Genomic DNA, 21,242 nt, shown 5'->3' on the forward strand with positions numbered 1-21,242 from the left:
TCTGCATTCATGTCTTTATTAGTTTGGATGATCAGTACACTGCTTTTATTTCAAGTGCAGTCATTCACTCCTGCGAGTTCTAGGACTTGTTAATCCCACCCTCACATTGGAAATACATCAGAGACATTTTTTACCTTAAGAAGCATGCAAAGATAAAAGTAGTAAAATGAAAAATAAATGGCCCTCCTTCAGGTAAAGAAAAATATCAGGATAAAGTCAACTACCTTCATGAAGAAAACATTCAAATAATGGGTCAAATTTTTAAAAAAAATTCCTGGTCAGTGTGTTTTACTTTCATTGATAATCAAAACCAGGAGACCTCTACAGCGGTTTTAAATGTTAATAAATGATGCACTTCTTATTGGTTTATTTAAGGGTTAAAATGCATAATCATCTCCATTCTTGATGTTCACAGTCACTTTAATTTCTGCTACAGAATCTGCAGACTCCTCTACGCCCACGTATAGAAGTACTCAGTATTTCTTTAAGATGGATAACGCATCATAGAAAAAGGGTAAACGGAAGTTCTGTGAAATTTAAGATGACACAGAAACGGTGCCCAGGAGGCACTTTTTCCCTGTCTTTACTCTCCTCACCCTGCTTCTTCTTCTTCTTTGAAACCTTACTAGAAATGCTACTTTTATAGGCAAGGTGTTATCACAGAGGCCAAGCGCTCTCACATCAGATCCTGGGAATAGTAGCTCTGATTTCCTGGTGATGGCGTCTCTCATCTGCTCTGCTCTGCGTGGAAACACGGGGATGGACCCGGAGTATACTGGAGTCAGAAGCACCAAGAGGAGGTGAGGGACCAAGCTCTGCAGGGCCGGCTTCCTTTCCTGAAGAGGGCGAGCTCCAGCGGCCTCACTTGAAGGAGGCCTTCACGATCCTGCCCTTGATGGGCTGCGGAGGGCGCCAGTTCCTCACCAGGGGCACCGGGGGCTCGTTCTCCGCGCTGGAGTACAGAGTGCGCAGCTTGGCTATCTGCAGGCGGGAAGGGGAGACGTCACACCACGTCCACCCAAGCGGACGCTAAGCGTGGGACAGAGAGAGATGGCTGGCTTTCTGGACGAGCCAACCACAAAACCGTCTCCAGTGTTCAGTCTAGAGTTACTGGTTGCCAGTTCCAGAGTAAGAACAACCTCTTTGTGGTTAAAAAAAAAAAAAAAATACATACACACACACACCCACATTTTTTTTCTTCCTTTTGTAGAGGATCACTATCCCCTGTGATTAAAACCTTTTCATCTAGAATTCTGAAACAATTATCTTAATCTGATGAATTATATATAAGAGTGGAAGACAGCGTCAGTGTAAGTAATAAGCTCAACTGGCCTTCACTGCATAATGGAATCAATTTACATGACTGTAATTTACAGGAAGGGAAGCCTAAGCAGAAGACCAAAGGCATTTGAAAGCAGACAGAGGGGAGGTGGAATCTCAGATGCTACCCTTGGCTGTGTGGTCATAAGCAAGTTACTTAACCTTTCTGAGCATTGGCCTCCTTAGCTGTAAAACTGAGGAACTAGCTGTGTCTGACTCTTGCAATCCATGGACTGTAGCCCACCAGGGGCTTCTGTCCATGGAGTTTTCCAGGCAAGAATACTGGAGTGGGTTGCCATTCCCTTTTCCAGGGATTCTCTTGAGCCAGGGATCGAACCCAGGTCTCCTGCATTGCAGGCAGATTCTTCCACATTCTGAGCCACTAGGGAAGCTGACACCTCACAAGGATGTTCAATCTCTTCCCATCCTTTCCCCAAGGCTGTATTCACCATCCCATTTGCTAAACAGTCCTCAGTATTTGGGGTTCTCCAAATTAGCAAGGACGATGAGATGGTTGGATGGCATCACCAACTCAATGGACATGAGTTTGAGCAAGCTTCAAGGGTTGGTGATGGACAGGGAGGCCTGGCGTGCTGCAGTCCATGGGGTCGCAGAGAGTTGGACAGGACTCATCACCTGAACAGCACCACCATCATCTATAAATGTTGTGCACTTAGCCTGGTACCCTCTGGAAGCTGAGTTTTAGAAAGTTAAACAAGCTGATCGTAATTAACCATGGCAAACTATGAAAGCGCCAGTGGTAGAGATTGGGTAAGCACCTATTTAGCAGCTTTATATTTTCAGAGACTTCCACACACACTCTCTATCTACTCTTAGGGATTCCCTGGTGCCTCAGCTGGTAAAGAATCCGCCTGCATTGGGGGACACCTGGGCTTGATCCCTGGGTTGGGAAGATTCCCTGTAGAAGGGAAAGGCTACCCACTCCAGGATTCTGGCTTGGAGAATCCCATGGTCAGCGGAGCCTGGCGGGTTACAGTTCATGGGGTCGCCAAGAGCCGGACAGGACTGAACGCCTTTCACACACACACACACACACACACACACACACACACACACACACACGCTTTCCGGTTAGTGCCGGCACCCCGCGGAGCCCTGCAGAGCCGGAGCCCCGCGCCCCACGGCGGGCGCTCACCTGGTCGGAGCTGACCGTGATGGGCTCCTTCAGCAGCAGCCACACGATGCACTCCTCGCAGGGCGGCGTGGTAAAGGAGCCGTGGTAGGTCCAGTAGTCCCGGCAGGCGGGGAACAGGCAGGACGGGTTGAAGTTGTTGAAGGGCGCCTCCTTGCCCTGCGAGAGAGCGGAGGTGAGCAGGCGCGCATGGCGCCCCGCATCTCAGCTTGAGGGGGGTGGATTTCAAAGGCAACGGAGAAAACAAGCTTGGGATCAAATCCGTGTCTTTTAGAAATAAAAGGGGTGCGGGGGGAGGGAGCTGGGCAGGTTTGCATGACATGACTTTGGCACAATCATTGTAATATTTTATCCCTTATTCGCTATCTGTAGAACTATAAACCTACCATTTCTTAAGAAAAAAGACAAACTCATTCTAAACTGACAGAAATATTTCATATAAATTAATGCTGTGGTTCCTGATGATACAAAACAGGCTTGCATTTTTATCACATGTCATCCTCAGAATACTTTACCTAGTGGTAAAACTAAAGTGATGACTAAAACAGTCTCAAAGAATTAAAGTGAGTCTGTTAAGTAGAAGAATTAACTGTTAAGATTTAAAATATACAGGTGCAATCCAGGAGAGAAAGGGGAACACTAGGACCCAAATATTTAGTGCCTCTGCAAGTGTGTAAGAGTGTGTGTGTGTGTGTGTGTGTGTTGGGCAGGGAAACACCACTCAACTTCTCTCTCAAACATTTCATTAAAAATGTAATTATCTGACAGGTTGACTATGAGGGTTAAATAAGCTTATGTATGTGAAACTGCTCTAAAACCAACAAACCACAAAAATATACAAACACAACAGCATTTGCTTTTATAGGTCTGCCTAGCATATTCATTCGGAGAAGGCAATGGCACCCCACTCCAGTACTCTTGCCTGGAAAATCCCATGGATGGAGGAGCCTGGAAGGCTGCAGTCCATGGGATCCCTGAGGGTCAGACATGACTGAGCAACTTCACTTTCACTTTTCACTTTCATGCATTGGAGAAGGAAATGGCAACCCACTCCAGTGTTCTTGCCTGGAGAATCCCAGGGACGGGGCATCCTGGTGGGCTGCCGTCTATGGGGTCGCACAGAGTCGGACACGACTGACGTGACTTAGCAGCAGCAGCATATTCATTGAACAATTTACTAACAGATTTTAGGTGAAAGAAGCACACTTGAAAAATGTAAAAAGAAAAAAATCGATATAACCTGACTTTATGTTCTACGAGGGAAAATGATATTTTTTACCTTCGTCTTAATTTTGTCCAGTGCATCAAGGAGAAGCTGGAACTCGCCTTTCTCACGTCCTATCTGTAAAAAAATAAAAAAGGGAGAGAGAAAGAGAAAGAAAACTAACGATTATAATTTTCTCTTCTCCATAATTTAGGATTGTCTTAAAAGCTGATTTTAATCCATCCATCTACAACCAGTGTTTATAAATCTGCCAGAATATATTGCATGAAGCAAAAACATAAGTTCATCCCTCCCCCGAAATTTTAGGGTAGGTATTTTCTGAACTAAACTTGGACTCTGGGTCTCTGAAATACAAAACCACAAAATTACATGTTGATTTACATCTATGTCCTTGACCTTCTCTGTGAAGTCATTCTGCTTTTCTTTTTAATATAATTGCAGCTAAGAGGACTCAATGTACCTAAAACTAAACCTATTGTCTTTCTGCTCAGACCCACTCCACTTCCTGTAGTGTTGTGCTCAAGCGCTGAAAAGGACCCAGTGAATTCAGAACATAAAACAAATTAGGTCATTCAAAAAGAAAGAAGCCAGATTTTCACCTCTGGCTTAAAATCTAGATCATGTTACCACTAAACTCATGTGTTAATGACACTAAGTCCTCTCTAAACCAAGGCTGGCTCAACAACACACACATTCCATGTGCTATCTTAGCCTGGGATCATGTGAGTGGTGGCCACCCTAAGCTGAGAGGATGTTCAGCCAGGGACTTGGCATCACAGTGATTTCCAACACTGGCTTTTCTGGTTTCCACTGCAATTGACGTGGAGGAGCCAGAAAAGGTAATGAATAAGGCGGCCCTTGCCTTCACTGCCGCTGAAATAAGCTCCTTCAAAGGCTCCGTCCCCACTGCCCCAACACACACACAAACACACCCCGCACCTTGAGAAAATTTAGAAGGCTAGGGCGACCGAAGTATAGCTAAAGGTGCTCTTTTAAGGGAGAACAAAACCTTTTGAGCTGATCTTACCAGAAATATCTTGATTAGCTGAATGAATCTTGAACTTCATTCCTCTCTCCCATATAAATAAAATGACGTGAAACCTAAGCATTGATAAGGAACTAAACTTTGAAAACAACATGCACTCAATTTTTACCTTACCTTCAGAAAAACCCCAACCACAGCTATACCGTCGGCATGCTTCAGAGCAGTTGCATAACTGTTATACTTTGAATTCCAGTGAACCAAATGGAGCTGAAACCATAGAACAGACGTTAGGAGGTACATGCCTAAAATAAGGAAATAAGTGTGAAATTATTCACAATAAACCCAACAACTTTACAGTCTAAGATTGCTGAACACTCTCATAGAAGTTGACAGAATTCTAAATGTTAACATGAGATATTTTGGCAAGACTTTTGATGGCTCAAATAAAAAGTTATGACAGGTAGAATTGGTGAAAACCAAACTGTCACTAAATCAATTCATAATACTATGTTAGCTTTGTATATTAGTCCTTTTTCTGACCAAAACAGTGAAATACAGAGCTCTAAACAGGAATCTGCTAACACACTGAAGTCACAATTAACTGGGAAGTAGGAGAGGAAAGATAAGGGGACAAATTCTTGGATGTTTTTCACGCCTCTCTCAGTAACAAACGCTCTAGAACCAGTTGGTAACCTTATCTTAATAAGGTTAAGGTGCTTACATATGCACTAGTTAAATTGGTCAAATTTCCACATTGAATTACACAGAATGGCAAGAGAATACCATAGTTCATGGCAGTTTAAAAATACTGTCTTCAAGAACAAAACTGTGTGATAATCCCGCATATCAAGACCAAACTGCAAGGCTTGGCCCTATTGAGAAGGAATATACTAAATTTTCCCCCTTTTGTGGGGAAAGACGTCTGAAAGGCATTCTCAATTAATTTATCCTGTCACTGGCTGTCTAGATGGCCTGCAGAGAAACAGAATGGTCACGGGGAAGTACTCTGGGTCTCTCACAGTTCAGCTGAGCTGTTTTGTTGAGTTGAGTTAAGCTGCCTTACGATTCTGCCCAAGAGCACGTCCGCAAATGGCTCCAAGGTTCCTGGCTCCTGTGTTGACCAGAGCCTGCCTCTGGAAGAGCCTGGCAGTACAAATGGAATTATCCACCTCCAGGGCATGCGTTGCCCCTTACAGGCTTGGCTTTATACAGAGAGCATGCGGGAGGCTTGTCTTATTTCCTTGTAATATGATGCCTTGATCTGAGCTACAATCATGCGCTTCCTTTAATGGGTTCTCAGGAACAGAGTATATAGTATCTGCTCATTTTAAACTGTGTGTATCTATAGCCAGCTATCTCTCTGCGTGCATAAGTCCATGTGTACATATAAAGTCACACGTATACCTATACTGACGCACCCGCTTCCTTAAGAGACGAGAGCCTGGGCATCAGCCAGCATCGCGGAGTGCTATTTTTAAAGCACCACACTCTCATAAAAGAGGAGGCTTAGGGCACTGGGCAGGATGATGAAGCCAATCAGCACGAAGCAGAGCACCAGTCCAGCACCATTGCGGTGGGACTTCGTTACGTAACCTTCTGGCACCTCTGTTTCCTCACCTGTAGCCCATTCCACAGCCTGCTGAGAGGGTCACAGGGGTTAACACCTGCAGGCACTTAATAAGCACTGGCTCCCCTTCTCTTTTCAGTTCCATTCAGAGCCCTGGTTTTATAAAATTATTATTATTAAGCAGCCATCCACTGTCTAAATATAACCTTGCAAGTCTTCAGGCATGACACTAACTCACCTCCACTGTCTTAACCGTCTAACCCAGAATGCCTGGCAGCTTCGGTTTATGCTAAAACTCCTGCAGCTCTTTTCATGACTACAGGCTGGAAGGACGTGCAGTGGATGTTCTTCTGTCGTTACCTTTCAGCTCAGCTCTCGCTGGGTGAGACTCAGAGTGGGTCCTGTCAGGTCCCCTTACCTCTGCTGCGTACTTGACTCCATCCACGCTGTGCTCCGAGCCGTGATCGTCCGAGGAGCCCCAGTGGAGGTGGAACTGGCGGAGCCGGTATGGCGCGGCGAGGGGACCACCTCTCAGCACTGCGAGCCAGAGAAGCTAGGTCAGCAGTGAGCTCGCACTTCTGGGACGGAGCCCTGCTTTAAACAGCTACCTTAGAGCCAAAGCTTGATGGGCTGGGCTGGTGGTGGCATTCCCAAGTACACTGGTCTCTTTCTTACAAAGTGAAGCCTTGGGGTATGTCAAAATAAATGCTTTCGTTTCTCTTTCTGATTGTGTTTGCTTGTTTTGTGATTTTTTACATGTTAATTTCACATGCATGAAAATAAAATTAAGCCAGCAGATGGGCAATGAAAACAACTAAACCCTAAAATCAAAATCTGTTGTGGGCTGCACTGAGGCGAACAGGACAGTTAGGAGCCGGGCAGACTCAGGGTCCAATCCCAGCCCCATCCCTTGCGAGTTGTGTGATCTCAGGCAAGTTGCTAAACTTCTCTGAACCCGTTTCTGTGTCTCGCCAAAGGTGATAATAATACTAACCTTTCAGAGCTGCTGTGAGGATTAAATGAGATTAAGGACTTTAAACTGCTCATCACAGTGCCTGTCACGGTCATCAAATGTGAATTCCTTCTCCGTATCTTGCCTCCAGCTACACTTTTCTTTAAGACTACAGACGAGAGCTCACATCCACAGCTAATTCGGACTGTGTTTATTCAAATGAGATGGAATGGAAAATTCTGAGGTTTCCCAGGGACTCAATCAATGCTGACCCTTAAACGAGATGATTCTCCATAGTATGAGTGTGAGTTTGCTGTCCAAATATCTCAACCTGGCACTTAACTCGGTTTCACTTCATTTAGCCTGGAGAGTGATTTAGAAGTTCAAATATTTTCTAAAGGATATTGGAAACTATACAGAAGCCCTAAAGTCAAAATTTACCAATGTAAGCTAGATCAAAATAGAATTCAGAGCATAGCCATTCTAGAAAAGATAGATTAACTGTTGGTGCTGAAATGGCAGACTGAAAATCATCAGGTAGGTCTAAACTGATAGAACGAGACTAGATGAGCTTGGACACACAGAAATGAGTGTTTTACTTGCATTTTTTTCTATCCATTTTTTGTTTGATTAATTGCTCTTTGCACTTTTACCATCCACTAGGAACCGTTATCATTCAGTGATATGAGTCCAATTTATTAGGATGAATCATAAGAAAGTGTCAATATTCAATCATATTTGCTTACAAAAAGGCTTCTTCATGTGATTCAACCTAAGAGATCCTGTTTAATTTTATTACTTATCCTTCAGAATGGACCTTGATTTAAATGGAGAAAAAAATAACAGATACCAATGAGATGATTATTTAAAGAATATACATTTCTATGATATTCCTTACCTGGAACCGGCTAGTAGGTAGAAATTATAGCTATTACTCTTTTTTTTTTTTTTTTTTAGCTATTACTCTTTAATTACAGGATCTCTGAGAATATTCATTCATGCACATCAGTAAGGATAATTCTAACTTTTTTACAAATGTGGTTATAGGAAAATACATATTGTATATCAAGTACCAAAATGCTAAAGGTAGATTCTTACCTCATTCACAGTAAAATAAAGTATTTCTAGTTAGCCTTCTTTTATTTCACTGATTTGCTTAATGGTTATAGATGAAATAGACTTTTTTTTAAACATGAGACTTTCCATTTCAGTTCAGTTCAGTTCAGTCGCTCAGTGGCGTCCAGCTCTTTGTGACCCCCACGGACAAACACAAACCAGAACTCAGGGAGAAATTATCAGTCTTGAAAACCCCTCACCAAAATGAGTAGTCGGGCGAGCCCCACAGAAGGCCAGTCTTCTTGCTTCTACCACGGGTCTGCTCTCTCCCCCAGGTCGGCCCCACCCCACACCAAGAGGAGAGTACCTACTTGGTTCTCTGCGTTCCTTGCTCTGTAGGATGGAATCTATGCCACATCTGAGAATGGGAGCCTTGCTCTCCAGGAGTTCGTTAGGATGCAAAACCCCCCTCAAGTATAGACCAGCAGAGCCCAGAGAACACTGCTCTGGCCTCATTACCATCACCTCCTTACTAAGCTTCATTTCAGGGGTACACTGCCAACTTTTAGCTTGGGCATGGGGCCATTTTGGAGCAGCCAGCGTGACCGGGGTTAAAGAGTGAGACATTCTTCTTCACTGTATAAATATAATCCTTCAGACGAACACAAAGTCAAGTGTCATCTCCATTTTCAGATAAGAAGTGCTCCCTTGTCCCACCGATTCTGTTGCTGTGACATAAATCACATTTTGCCAATACAGCCATTGAAAATGTTCTTGTGTCTCTACCTAGGTGTCATACTTACTTGACCTGTCATAAGTATCATCAAACACAACCCTGCAGGTCTTCCCATTATTTAGGATGGTCTTGGCAGAGCCTGGGTCATAGGATGCTGTCCATGGCTTCAGGGAAGGGTCGTGGCTGATCTCTTTAGTGTTCAGTTCAATGGGCGACTGGTTCTCTCCCTTGGCATTCGGGAAAAGTTCATGCCAATGGTCAGGACCTAGGAAATCAAATTGAGGGGATTCATTTATCTGGTGGCGCAATCAAAGTCCTCTCTCTAAGTGACTAAATCAGCAAAATACATGGAGGCTGGACAGTGATTATGAAAAGGTCTTGGATATCAGATTGGGCAATACAAGGCTTGGGGGCAAAGACCTGTTCATAGTTTTGTTAACAGCATACCTGTAAGGCTATATTTCACTCTGTGTATTTCCCCAAAGCGTCCCTGTATTGGCTCAAATACAGCCTGAAAGACTTATTTTTGAAGTGAACTTCATCGCATGTTTCACCAATGCCCTCTCCTATCATAGAGCTGGAATCAGCAGTGCCCCTAAGTGGGTTTCAGTATCCCTTTCCCCATCGGGAGGCAGAAACTGCAGGCAGAGCAGCTCGTACCAACACCAGGCTCAGAAAGGAGAAGAAGAGCTTGCCCAGCCAGTCTCCGAGAGAGGGGTACCCCCAAAAGCGGCCCTGGCTGGGTGGGCTTCTCCGTCAGAGGCACTGAGATCTGGGCACATTACGGGTTCCTGCAGTGGGCATACCAGCTGCCCCAGGAGAGGGAGAGATGAACGCGATCAAGGTGAGCCGGCCGGCCGTGCGGGGTCCTAGGGAAGGGCTTGGCGGGAGCGCCCCCGACCCCCGCACCCCGGCAGCGGGCCGCCGGACACTCACCGTTGTGGTCGGCGTAGCCCCACTCCTTGGCCATGGCGGTGCGCGGCGCTGCCTCGGCTCCCGCCGTGCGCGGCCCGCCGGCGCCCCTTTTATGCAGGGCCCCTCACTCCCACATGGCCTTATTAGGTCAGCGAGGGTGGGGCGGGGGGCTAAAGAGACCGGGGTGGTGCTCGGGAGGCGGGCTGGGGGAAGCCAATGAATTCCGCGGGCTGGACAGCTGTCGGGATGGGGGGAGACGGCCCCCGCCCCTTGGCCCTGGAAGGGGGGCTCCCTCGCGGCTCCCAAAGCGCCAGGCCCCCCTAACCTAGAGCCGAAGTGCAGAGGCCGGCGCTCTCGGCCCCCCTCCTCCAAGGCCCCCCACCTTTTTTGGGGGGGGCACGGCCGTTGCGCTTCGCCTCCGAACTGAAAGCTGCGCCCCGCGGGCTGGCGCTTGCAGCCTTGCTTGGTAGATGCTTTCAGCGCTGCCTGTCTGGCTGGCTGCAGTCTCTGGATGCTTCTGCGGGTTGATTTCACTCCAGCGATCCGGTTACCGTGGCTGGAAAGAACACGTTTGCCTGACCCATGTTTGACTCCTTCGCAGGCAACTTGCAAAATCCTAGGCACAAAGGACGGGAAAAAGCAGGCAGGAGGGCAGGTTCTCTCAACTCCGTTATCCTTAAGAGAGAGATGGTGCCAGGTCCCTGAACCAGACGTTTCTTGACCTCGCGGGTCCCGTCGGTCTGCAGGACGCCGGGGGCTGGGTCTCAGGAATCTAGGTGAGGACTGGACCCAGGTTACTGCGGAGCAGGAGCCTGGTTCTGATCTACCGACTCGGTGAACTGTACCTCTGCTCACGAGAAGTCCAGAACATTCTGGAGTGTTGGAGGGTCAGGAACATAAAGGGAGTCATATTGTTTAGAATGTATGACCTTATTTTCCAAGGCATAGTGAAAGATTCGAAGGAAAGAGAGGGCAAGTTTTCCAGAATTGCTTTGTATTTTTTTTCTCCCCCTCCCAACTTGTGTTATAGCATGATGACCCATGCAAAAAGAGAATAGAACTGGTATGCGCACTGTGCACATATCAAAGACGTATTTTTAAATATCTGGTTGTAGTTCACATCGAAGAACCAGAGTAGTAGATGCTTACAATTTTAAGAATATATTGTAAAAAAAAAAAAAATTGTTTTGGTTCCAGGTCAGTATTAATTTTATTTAAAAAAGAAAAGACAGCAAGAAGAGATAAACCTATTTTCAGTGCTGTCTTGAACAGGGTTGTAACATAAAACTTTTGAAATTTCTTTGACTTTTATTGATGTTAGGATTTTGTGTTTGGGGATTACAAAACTTGAAAAGGAAATATCTTATCATGGTAAAGATAGCTCACGGCTAAGGCATGTGGAATGACTGACCACACTCATAACCTGGACGCCAGGGGAGTCACTCCCCCAGCGTATTTTTGTGCCCAGGGATTATTTGATCCACACAATAGCGGCGCTGAGTCAAGAACTGACATGGTTTGGAAAATCCAGGCAAACAGCAATGCAAGTGCTCTTAGCCTCTGAGCTCAATTATGTCAGTGTTGGATTAGAAAGGCTACTGAGTTGGCATATCTGGGCCAGTTTTCTGCTTTAATGTGATTAGTTGTGTGCTGCTGTAGTTTGTAGTTAATGGAGGTTATATTCTGCATAATTATCTGTATTAGTAAACTATGATCCTGTTCCAATTCATTAAGTTGTTTCCATTCCTCTTTTTCTGCTATATATGGTTAGAAGATTGGTAACTAAGTTTCAAGTCATTTGATACAGGAATGATACAGATAAAGTTTTCAATAAACTCTGTATACCAAGCAAGGCCAACAGTATTGCTTTGTTGGTTCTGAAATTCATCATACTGTCACCATTTCTGCATATAAAGTGTTTAAATGGGTTTTCATTAATTAAAAATTTTAAAAGACTGTACACAGCACATCAATAGCAAACACTTGCATAGTAGCACAAATTTTCACAGAAATGCTAGTTGGAATTTGCAAAGTCAAACATTTAATAGTTTTGGGTTTGTGGTCTTGAAAACTGTTGACTGGTTTTTCATTGCACTTTCTTATGAGAGTTAAACAAAACTGGAATTTCAAGACAGTTTTTAGACCATAATATGTTTTTCAAAAGCCCCAAATTAATCATCTGCATTTTGATTTATTTGCTCCAGCATATTTGTCCACAAATTTCAAAATTCTGTATCCATAAAGCAAAGAGAAAATTCTAAATTGTGTCCAAGATGCTGAGATTTCTGGAGCTGGCTTTTAAAAAAGAAAATTGTTAGGTTATACACCAAGGGAAAAGACAGAAAAAGAGCCACAAATCATCCCTGAGCATGAGCACAGGATTCCTCCCAGCACTAGTACTGAAGAGCTGGTGTACTGGGCAGTCTGTAAGGTGAGTGTGTTCATGCAGAGAACAGAAGAGGCGGGGACCCAGTAACCAAGGAAGATAGTTTGGGTCAGCAAAATCACTGGGGGTTGGGAGTGTCTGGATGCAGAAGTTTCAACTAGGTGATATACTAAAATTATAAACTTGAGAGCTCTAAGCTGATCAAATTTAAACCTATTTTTAGTGTTGATTTAGCATTTTATTTTGCAGGATGCTAGGTAATATAAATCTTCTGCAAGTTGATAGCTATTTGATGTTTCTAGTGCATCAGAAACCAAAAAAAAAAAAAAAAGATAAATTGCCTATTTATTCATGTCTAACTAAAACTGTGAGTCGCTCAGTTATGTCTGACTCCTTGTGACCTCATGGAGTGTGGCCCACCAGGCATCTCTGTCCATGGGATTCTCCAGGCAAGAATACTGGAGTGAGTTGCCTTTCTCTTCTCCAGGGGATCTTCCCGACCCAGGGATTGAACCTGGGTCTGCTGCATTGCAGGCTGATTCTTCGCCATCTGAGCCACCAGGGAAGCTCCATCCTGCCCTTGGTGTGTGTCACAGAGCACAGGAGCTAACCCACAGACATCGCAAAGGATGCATTCAGCCAGTATAAGATGACACTAATACCCACCGCATTCACCTTCTCCTTGGATTATTTTGAGCTGCCTGATCTAATGGACCCTTCGTGCAGTGGGAATCACAGTAAACCTTTTTAAATACATGTGACCAATCATGTGCAAAAGGTATTAATCTAACAAAATTAACTGAAACTCTAAGCATTGTAATAAGAACTACAAAGACTCCTATTCCTACAAGTTTTAAACAGTTTTTTGGTATGTTATTTGTTAAATGAGTTTTTAGAAATGAAATGCAGTCTCCTCTAAATGACATTCAGGGTCTTCAGATGTCTTTCCAAACTGTTTTTCCATTTTATCCCCAGCTTACCTTCCAAATTCACCCACTCTCTGCTTCAGTTGCAGAGTGTCGTTCACTCTTCCCATAACACAATGTTTTCCCACCTCTGTGCCTTTTCACACACTATTTCACACACAATAGTGTGTGACTCCATTATCCTTTCTATCGTCTGTACCTGGTAAAGCTAAGCTGTTATAGCAACAGTCCCACAGACTGTATAGTGAGTGTTTATGTAAGATTTTACGCTGAAAAGACGTTGGTTCATCTTTAAGGTCAACCTACCTTCTTTTCCTCTCTGCTGCCACTTTAACTCAAGGCCAAGCCACCGGTAGAATTGCATTGACGTGTTTTGTGTATTATTTTTATTGGGTGGGGGTTGTTTTCAAAACAACGTACATACTTGTTTGCTTCCCTGAGAAAAATCAGTCATCAGCCTCGCTTCTCTGAAACCTAGCAAAACCCCAGGTCCACTTCTGGCTCTTCCCGTAAAGCATTGCTAGCCTAGGCGGGTCAGAGAGCTTCTCAGAAGAGTAATAACTGGCTAGCATGCAACACTTGATTATTAGCACCAAAAAAAGTAATACACGTACAAACACTTGAAAACGAACATTTCATGTTTGTGACTAGTCTCACTTTAAACAGTTGACCGCACAACTTTAAGAGCTGTGGAGTTTCCACGCAGGAAGGAAAGCAGCGTCATTTGTGTTTTATTGGGAAGCACACACCTGCCTTTGTCGTGGCTGTTGTTCAGTCCCCGCGTCCGCCTGACCCTTCATGGCCCCATGGACTGCGGCACTCTAGGCTTCCGTATCCCTCATCATCTCCCAGAGTTTGCCCAAGTTCATGTGCATTGAATCCGTGATGCCATCCAACCATCTCATCCTCTGTTGCCCTCTTCTCCTTCTGCCTTCAATCCTTCCCAGCATCAGTGTCTTTTCCAATGAGTCAGTTCTTCGCATCACGTGGCCAAAGTATTGGAGTTTCAGCCTCAGCATGGTTCCTTCCAAAGAGTATTCAGGGTTGATATCCTTTAGGATGGACTGGTTGGATCTCCTCACTGTCCAAGGGACTCTCAAGAGTCTTCTCCAACACCACAGTGTCATTTTCTTTTTATTAATTGTAAAGCATGAACCTGCCTTTAGGTATGCCCAAAATCGTGGCTTTTAAAGGCATTAAGAAACATTAGAGATTGCTTTTCATCAAATTTCTGAATAACAGAGCAGAAAAACATCTGCATTAATGGTTTGAACATTGTAGCCTTTTAATATTATGGAGTAATAGTTTCCCTAAATTGAATAATCAAGGCTAATAGGAATCTTTGAATTAGTGTCACATACCACACAGCTGTCTTTTCATATATATTCCAAATAAACAATAAAATTTAAATAATGTACTCTTAAAATATTTTATGTTGATATAATTGCAGAATATCTTGTACTTTTGCACTTTAGTGAGGTATAATTGACAAAATTATAAGTTATTTAAACTATATATTGCAATGATTTAGTGCATGTATTCATTGTGAAAAGATCTCTAGACTTTCCCGTTCTACTGTTTTCTTCTATTTCTTCGAACTGATCACTGAGGAAGGCTTTCTTATCTCTCCTTGCTATTCTTTGGAACTCTACATTCAAATGGGTATATCTTTCCTTTTCTCCTTTGCCTTTCACTTTTCTTTTCTCAGCTATTTGTAAGGCCTTCTCAGACAGCCATTTTGCTTTTCACATTTCTTTTACATGGGAATGGTCTTGCTCCCTGTTTCCTGTACAATGTCAAAAACCTCCGTCCATAGTTCATCAGGCACTCTGTCTATCAGATCTAATCCCCTGAATCTATTTGTCACTTCCACTGTATAATCATAAGGGATTTGATTTAGCTCATACCTGAATGGTCTAGTGGTTTTCCCTACTTTCTTCAATTTAAGTCTGAATTTGGCAACAAAGAGTTCATGATCTGAGCCACAGTCAGCTTCCAGTCTTGTTTTTGCTGACTGTATATAGCTTCTCCATCTTTGGCTGCAAAGAATATAATCAATCTGATTTCAGGGTTGACCATCTGGTGATGTCCATGTGTAGCGTCTTCTCTTGTGTTGTTGGAAGAAGGTGTTTGCTATGACCAGTGTGTTCTCTTGGCAGAACTCTATTAGCTTTTGCCCTGCTTCATTCTGTACTCCATGGCCAAATTTGCCTGTTACTCCAGGTGTTTCTTGACTTCCTACTTTTGCATTCCAGTCCCCTATAATGAAAAGGACATATTTTGGGGGTGTTAATTCTAGAAGGTCTTATAGGTCTTCATAGAACCATTCAACTTCAGCTTCTTCAATATTACTGGTCAGGGCATAGACTTGGATTACCATTATATTGAATGGTTTGCCTTGGAAATGAACAGAGATCATTCTGTCATTTTTAAGATTGCATCCAAGTACTGCATTTTGGACTCCTTTGTTGACTATGATGGCTAGTCCATTTCTTGACTTCCTACTTTTGCATTCCAGTCCCCTATAATCAAAAGGACATGTTTTTTGGGTGTTAGTTCTAGAAGGCCTTGTAGGTCTTCAGAGAACCATTCAACTTCAGCTTCTTCAGCGTTACTGGTTGGGGCATAGACAAAGAGTGCTCAAACTACTGCACAGGTGCATTCATCTCACGTGCTAGCAAAGAAATGCTCAAAATTCTCCAAGCCAGGCTTCAACAGTGCATGAACTATGAACTTCCAGATGTTCAAACTGAATTTAGAAAAGGCAGAAGAACCAGAAATCAAATTGCCAACATCCGTTGGATCATCAAAAAAGCCAGAGTTCCAGAAAAATGCCTACTGCTTTATTTATTACACCAAAGCCTTTGATTGTATGAATCACAACAAGCTGTGGAAAACTCTTCAAGAGATGGGAATACCAGAACATCTGACCTGCCTCTTGAGAAACCTGTATGCAGGTCAGGAAGCAACAGTTAAAACTGGACATGGAACAATAGACTGGTTCCAAATAGGAAAAGGAGTACGTCAAGGCTGTGTATTGTCACCCTGCTTATTTAACTTCTATGCAGAGTACATCATGAGAAATGCTGGGCTGGAGGAAGCACAAGCTGGAATCAAGAGTGCTGGGAGAAATATCAGTAACCTCAGATATGCAGATGACACCACCCTTATGGCAGAAATCAAAGAGGAACTAATGAGCCTCTTGAGGAAAGTGAAAGAGGAGAATGAAAAAAGTTGGTTTAAAGCTCAACATTCAGAAAACTAAGATCATGGCATCCAGTCCCATCACTTCATGGCAAATAGATGGGGAAACAATGGAAACAGTGTCAGACTTTATTTTTTGGGCTCCAAAATCACTGCAGATGGTGACTGCAAGCATGAAATTAAAAGACACTTACTCCTTGGGAGAAAAGTTATGACCAACCTAGACAGCATATTCAAAAGCAGAGACATTGCTTTGCCAACAAAGGTCCATCTTTTCAAGGCTATGGTTTTTCCAGTGGTAATGTATGGATGTGAGAGTTGGACGATAAAGAAAGTTGAGCGCCAAAGAATTGATGCTTTTGAACTGTGGTGTTGGAGAAGACTCAAGAATCCATTGGACTGCAAGGAGATCCAACCAGTCCATCCTAAAGGAAATCAGTCCTGAGTATTCATTGGAAGGATGCTGAAGCTGAAACTCTAATATTTTGGCTACCTGATGTGAAGAGCTGACTCATTTGAAAAGATCCTGATGCTGGGAAAGATTGAGGGCAGGAGGAGAAGGGGACGACAAAGGATAAGATGATTGGATAGCATCACCGACTCAATGGACATGAGTTTGAGTAAACTCTGGGAGTTGGTGATGAACAGGGAGGCCTGGCATGCTGCAGTCCATGGGGTCACAAAGAGTTGGACATGACTGAGAGCACTGAGCTGATAGATTGTGAAAAGATAGCTCCCATTTAGTTCATTAACACATCCATTACCTCGCCTATTTATCTTTTTCTATATGTAAGAACCTTAGTTCTTCTCTCTTAGCAAATTTCAGTTATACAACTGCTATTAACCCTAGTCACCACATTATACATTAAATCCCTGTGATTTTATTCATATTATAGCTAGATTTTATAACCCTTTATTAACCTCTTCCTATTTCCAATTTTCAATATTTTAAAAGTAAAAATTCTGTCTATAAAAATAAATTATACCTTAATTTCCCCCATTGTAGATGCTATTGATTCTAAGATAAATTATTAATTTATGTCCCGCTAAGAAAACTGATGTCAATTAAGCCATCATACACAACTTTTTAAAAATTCCTTCAATAATGTCTCATACACTATTAATTTTATCTGCTGTCTTTAGAAAAAGTTATTCGGACACTGTTGATTTTGATGCTAAGTGAGAAGGACGATCTTGTCATGTAGTGAATGTAATTTCTGATACATCCACAGCCATGTATCTCACGTTTCTCTACGTGATAGAAGATTCACTTAACAGCGTTAACTTGGAGGTGTAAGCGAGCCGCTTTTGGAGTTGGTAAGAGCATTAAACTTCACGGGGAAACCCAGATTCTCGTCTCAAGGCCCATCCTTAACTGTGTGTGTAACCTTGCAAAGTTGCCCAACACCCTGAGAAGTGTTTTCTTACATATAAGTGAAAACGGTGGGCTAGAGACTGGGCATGCCCATTCATCTTTGTGCATCTATGATCATTGATCATCACATGTAACATCTGAATTCTCTAAGTTGGTAGGCCTTAATATTTGGAGAAATTAATGCTTCTCACAGGCTATAAGGCTCTAATGTGTGCATTAAAACCTATATAATGCTTATTATCATTAAAACAAGCAAGAAAAATAACAGCAGAAAATCTAATTTCCATTCAGGTACAGCTTTACAGTATTGTTTGTTATTTTGTTTTTCTCAACCTAATATATCCTCTTGGTGTGTAATGATATGGGGGAAATTAATCATTTTCTGTGATATACCACTGATTTTTCTTATAAATCACAATCAGCTGAAATCCCTGACATAGAGTTTGGTTTTTGGTATTCTAATAACTTGAAACAAGTATGAACTGTTTTTAAAGAATTTTCTTAATGTGGACCATTTTTAAAGTCTTTACTGAATGTATTAGAATACTGTTTTATGTTTTGTCTTTTTTGGCCGTGAGGCATGTGAGATCTTAACTCCCTGACCAGGGATTGAACCCGCAGCCCCTGCATTGGAAGGCAAAGTCTTAACCCTTGGACCTCCAGGGAAGTCCTAAAACCAGTGTGAAATTTTGAGGTTAATTTTCTCAAACCGGAAACTTCTTCAGTTGACCATTGTCATTGTAAAGAAAAACGCAGCTATTGAACACAACAGCTACACTGTCTGCAGGCAATCACAGTGTGTACTCACTCACACGAAATGCAAAATTAGGAAATTCCACTTGGAGCTGCACTCGCAATCACAGTGTATACTCACTCACACGAAATGCAAAATTAGGAAATTCCACTTGGAGCTGCACTCGCAATCACAGTGTATACTCACTCACACGAAATGCAAAATTAGGAAATTCCACTTGGAGCTGCACTCGCAATCACAGTGTATACTCACTCACACGAAATGCAAAATTAGGAAATTCCACTTGGAGCTGCACTCGCAATCACAGTGTATACTCACTCACACGAAAGGCAAAATTAGGAAATTCCACTTGGAGCTGCACTCGCAATCACAGTGTATACTCACTCACACGAAATGCAAAATTAGGAAATTCCACTTGGAGCTGCACTCGACTACTGTTTTTATATTGTGCTCTGTCACATAACCTACCTGCCGGGTTTTAGCAGAGGAATGTTTAGGGTAGAATTTTAATATATCCTTTGTGAAATGCTAGCTCACCATATTCCTAAGGAAAAAAGTGTAGTATTCTCTTTCTATGACTTTGAAAAGCATACTGCAATATAAATAGCAAGTCAGATGAAACCCTGTACAACTAAAAATGTTGAAAGAGATCAACATAAATATTCATGTCCAAAACAAGTGGTTTTGTTACATGCTAGAATAAATATTTTCCTGGAGCCAATTGAATGTGTAACTGGAATGGAAACTTTTAGAATTAAAGTTCCATATCAGAATTGCCTTTAGTAAAACGTGCTTTTCCTCATACATCATAAATATCAAGTGAATTCCAAATACTTTAAGGGAGTTATACTTAACACTAAAAACTTCTTTTGTAAGAGCCAATATACTTAACCTTTAAAAAATTCTTTTTTTAAGATCGAATGAAGGCAATGGCACCCCACTCCAGTACTCTCACCTGGAAAATCCCATGGACAGAGGAGCCTGGTGGGCTGCAGTCCATGGGGTCGCTGAGGGTTGGACACGACTGAGCGACTTCATTTTCACTTTCATGCATTGGAGAAGGAAATGGCAACCCACTCCAGCATTCTTGCCTGGAGAATCCCAGGGACGGGGGAGCCTGGTGGGCTGCCATCTATGGGGTCGCACAGAGTTGGACACGACTGAAGTGACTTAGCAGCATACTTAACCTTGAAATATACCTAACTACCTAATAGAAGCCAGAGTTAGTCTTTACAGCTTAATTTTTCAGAATGTCCTTCTGAAAATAGAATATAACTGAATGAAAAGTACTTGTATGATGTGTAAAAGCAAATGTCAATATGGAAGAGTCAGAGCTTCTTTCCCAGGGCAGTGAAGGCGTATTACATCTCACTCTTTAGACCAGAGAACCGAATCACTGTTAGTTAGCATTTATGAATGTCAACAGCATGGAAAAATTGGAAAGCATATCCACTCTTTAGGCCAAGAAAGTTCCAACTTGGACTTGATGTGTAAGGAGAACAGACAAGAGCCAGTGGGAAAGTGGTGAGTCGGATGAGGAATGACATCATCAGAGACCAAGAGTGTCCTACTCGCACTTGGAGATCTATCCCGTGGCTCCCAGTTAATCCCTCATTAAACTCTGATGTTCCACTGACAGTAACGCTTAGGACACTTTATCCCTCTGTACTGTCAGAGCTTGAATCCTCAAGGGTCTCCATTCTGACCAGATTTGGGGTTTTCAATTTCACCCACAATTCGTCATCATTTATTATTGACCTTAAAGACATTCCTCTTTGCAGAGGGTGTCAAGGACAGGGTAGAGAAGAAAAACTTCACACAGAGGAACCTCCATTCCAATGAGATGGATGAACCTTTCTGTCCTCCATGGGCAGAAGCACAAACAGAAATACCTTGTCACAGCCAGACTGATGCACATGGCCCTTCCAAAATAAACAGGGCGAGATGCTTTGCTTGGTGATTGGCTGTGTTCGGACTCACAATTACTTTTCTAAGGTATTCTTTCTTCACACAGGGATCAGAACTGAGCCTGGGAGGAACAGCTGGTCAGATCTTTTCATCTTTGGCCTAAGTCACCAACTTCCCACATTGATATTTGATTGAGAGGATGACTAATGAGCATTGCTGTCCAGGGTTCAGTACTCAGATTGCAACCAGCAATGTTGCCTAGTCTGGGACGGCGTGATGAGAGACGTACGTGGCAGCCTAGCATGTCTGATATCGCACAAACTTTCTTCTTGCCATGGTTTAAAACCGGCATGAGCTCAAAACTGACTTTTAAAAAATGAATCTATCAGTGCTGATTCAGAAACAATCACTTCTTCACACTTTCACACTGCCAAAATGTTGTCACTAAAATCTATACTGATTTTCTTTAAGGTATATTATCTAAGGAAATAAAGAAGTTTCTTTCTTCAGCAGTGATAACTTAGAGCTGTTCATTATTATTTACTTTGTAAAGAATTTTATTGCTCTTTTAACAAGAACAAGGTAATTTTAAAAATCTGGAATATAAGTATTGAATTGCATGGAAAATATAAATTGTAATCATTTATCTCAGAAATTTGATATTCTTTGACTTGAGCATATATCTTCAATTTAGAATTTGCTACAGATAAAGATAAATGATATGTCACAAATCTTAGCACAAATCCTGTCTCTCAGAAATGGTTTCTTTGCCAACAGATA

General features: G+C 42.7%; 1 protein-coding gene and 2 long non-coding RNA genes across 4 annotated transcripts in view; 1 reads left to right on the plus strand and 2 right to left on the minus strand.

Moving 5' to 3' along the window:
- Window positions 1-10,085, minus strand: CA3 (carbonic anhydrase 3). Of its 2 annotated transcripts, XM_019973829.2 has the most exons (7): window positions 9,931-10,085; window positions 9,062-9,259; window positions 6,669-6,787; window positions 4,858-4,950; window positions 3,753-3,815; window positions 2,477-2,632; window positions 1-981 (listed from the first exon to the last, which is right to left on the minus strand). In XM_019973829.2, exons 1-7 carry the CDS (start codon window positions 9,962-9,964, stop codon window positions 862-864), a joined length of 783 nt encoding a protein of 260 aa, XP_019829388.1. In that variant the 5' UTR covers window positions 9,965-10,085; the 3' UTR covers window positions 1-861. The 2 variants fall into 2 exon arrangements, with proteins under 2 accessions (XP_019829388.1, XP_019829387.1); XM_019973828.2 differs by lacking the exons at window positions 9,062-9,259; window positions 9,931-10,085 and adding an exon at window positions 8,630-8,900.
- LOC139186977 (uncharacterized) lies at window positions 9,411-19,275 on the plus strand. The gene is made up of 2 exons (XR_011570683.1): window positions 9,411-9,838; window positions 12,783-19,275. It is a non-coding gene; the product is annotated as an uncharacterized lncRNA (long non-coding RNA).
- The window catches only part of LOC139186978 (uncharacterized), a 24,492-nt gene continuing 16,834 nt past the window's right edge, over window positions 13,585-21,242 (minus strand). Inside the window, exon 2 of the long non-coding RNA XR_011570684.1 lies at window positions 13,585-15,480. This is a non-coding gene — a long non-coding RNA (uncharacterized lncRNA). The remainder of the gene's footprint in view (window positions 15,481-21,242) is intronic.

This window comes from Bos indicus, chromosome 14 (genome assembly GCF_029378745.1).
Source record: "Bos indicus isolate NIAB-ARS_2022 breed Sahiwal x Tharparkar chromosome 14, NIAB-ARS_B.indTharparkar_mat_pri_1.0, whole genome shotgun sequence".
Taxonomy (NCBI): domain Eukaryota; kingdom Metazoa; phylum Chordata; class Mammalia; order Artiodactyla; family Bovidae; genus Bos; species Bos indicus.

Bases quoted from the DNA above. Each gene is read 5' to 3' on its own strand.
- CA3 (XM_019973828.2), bottom strand. From the start codon at position 8,885: ATGTCTCACTCTTTAACCCCGGTCACGCTGGCTGCTCCAAAATGGCCC. The intron at 4,951-6,668 runs GTAAGGGGACCT...CTATGGTTTCAG, and splicing joins GAGTCAAGTACGCAGCAGAG to CTCCATTTGGTTCACTGGAA. The intron at 982-2,476 runs GTGAGCGCCCGC...TCCCGCCTGCAG, and splicing joins TCACGGTCAGCTCCGACCAG to ATAGCCAAGCTGCGCACTCT.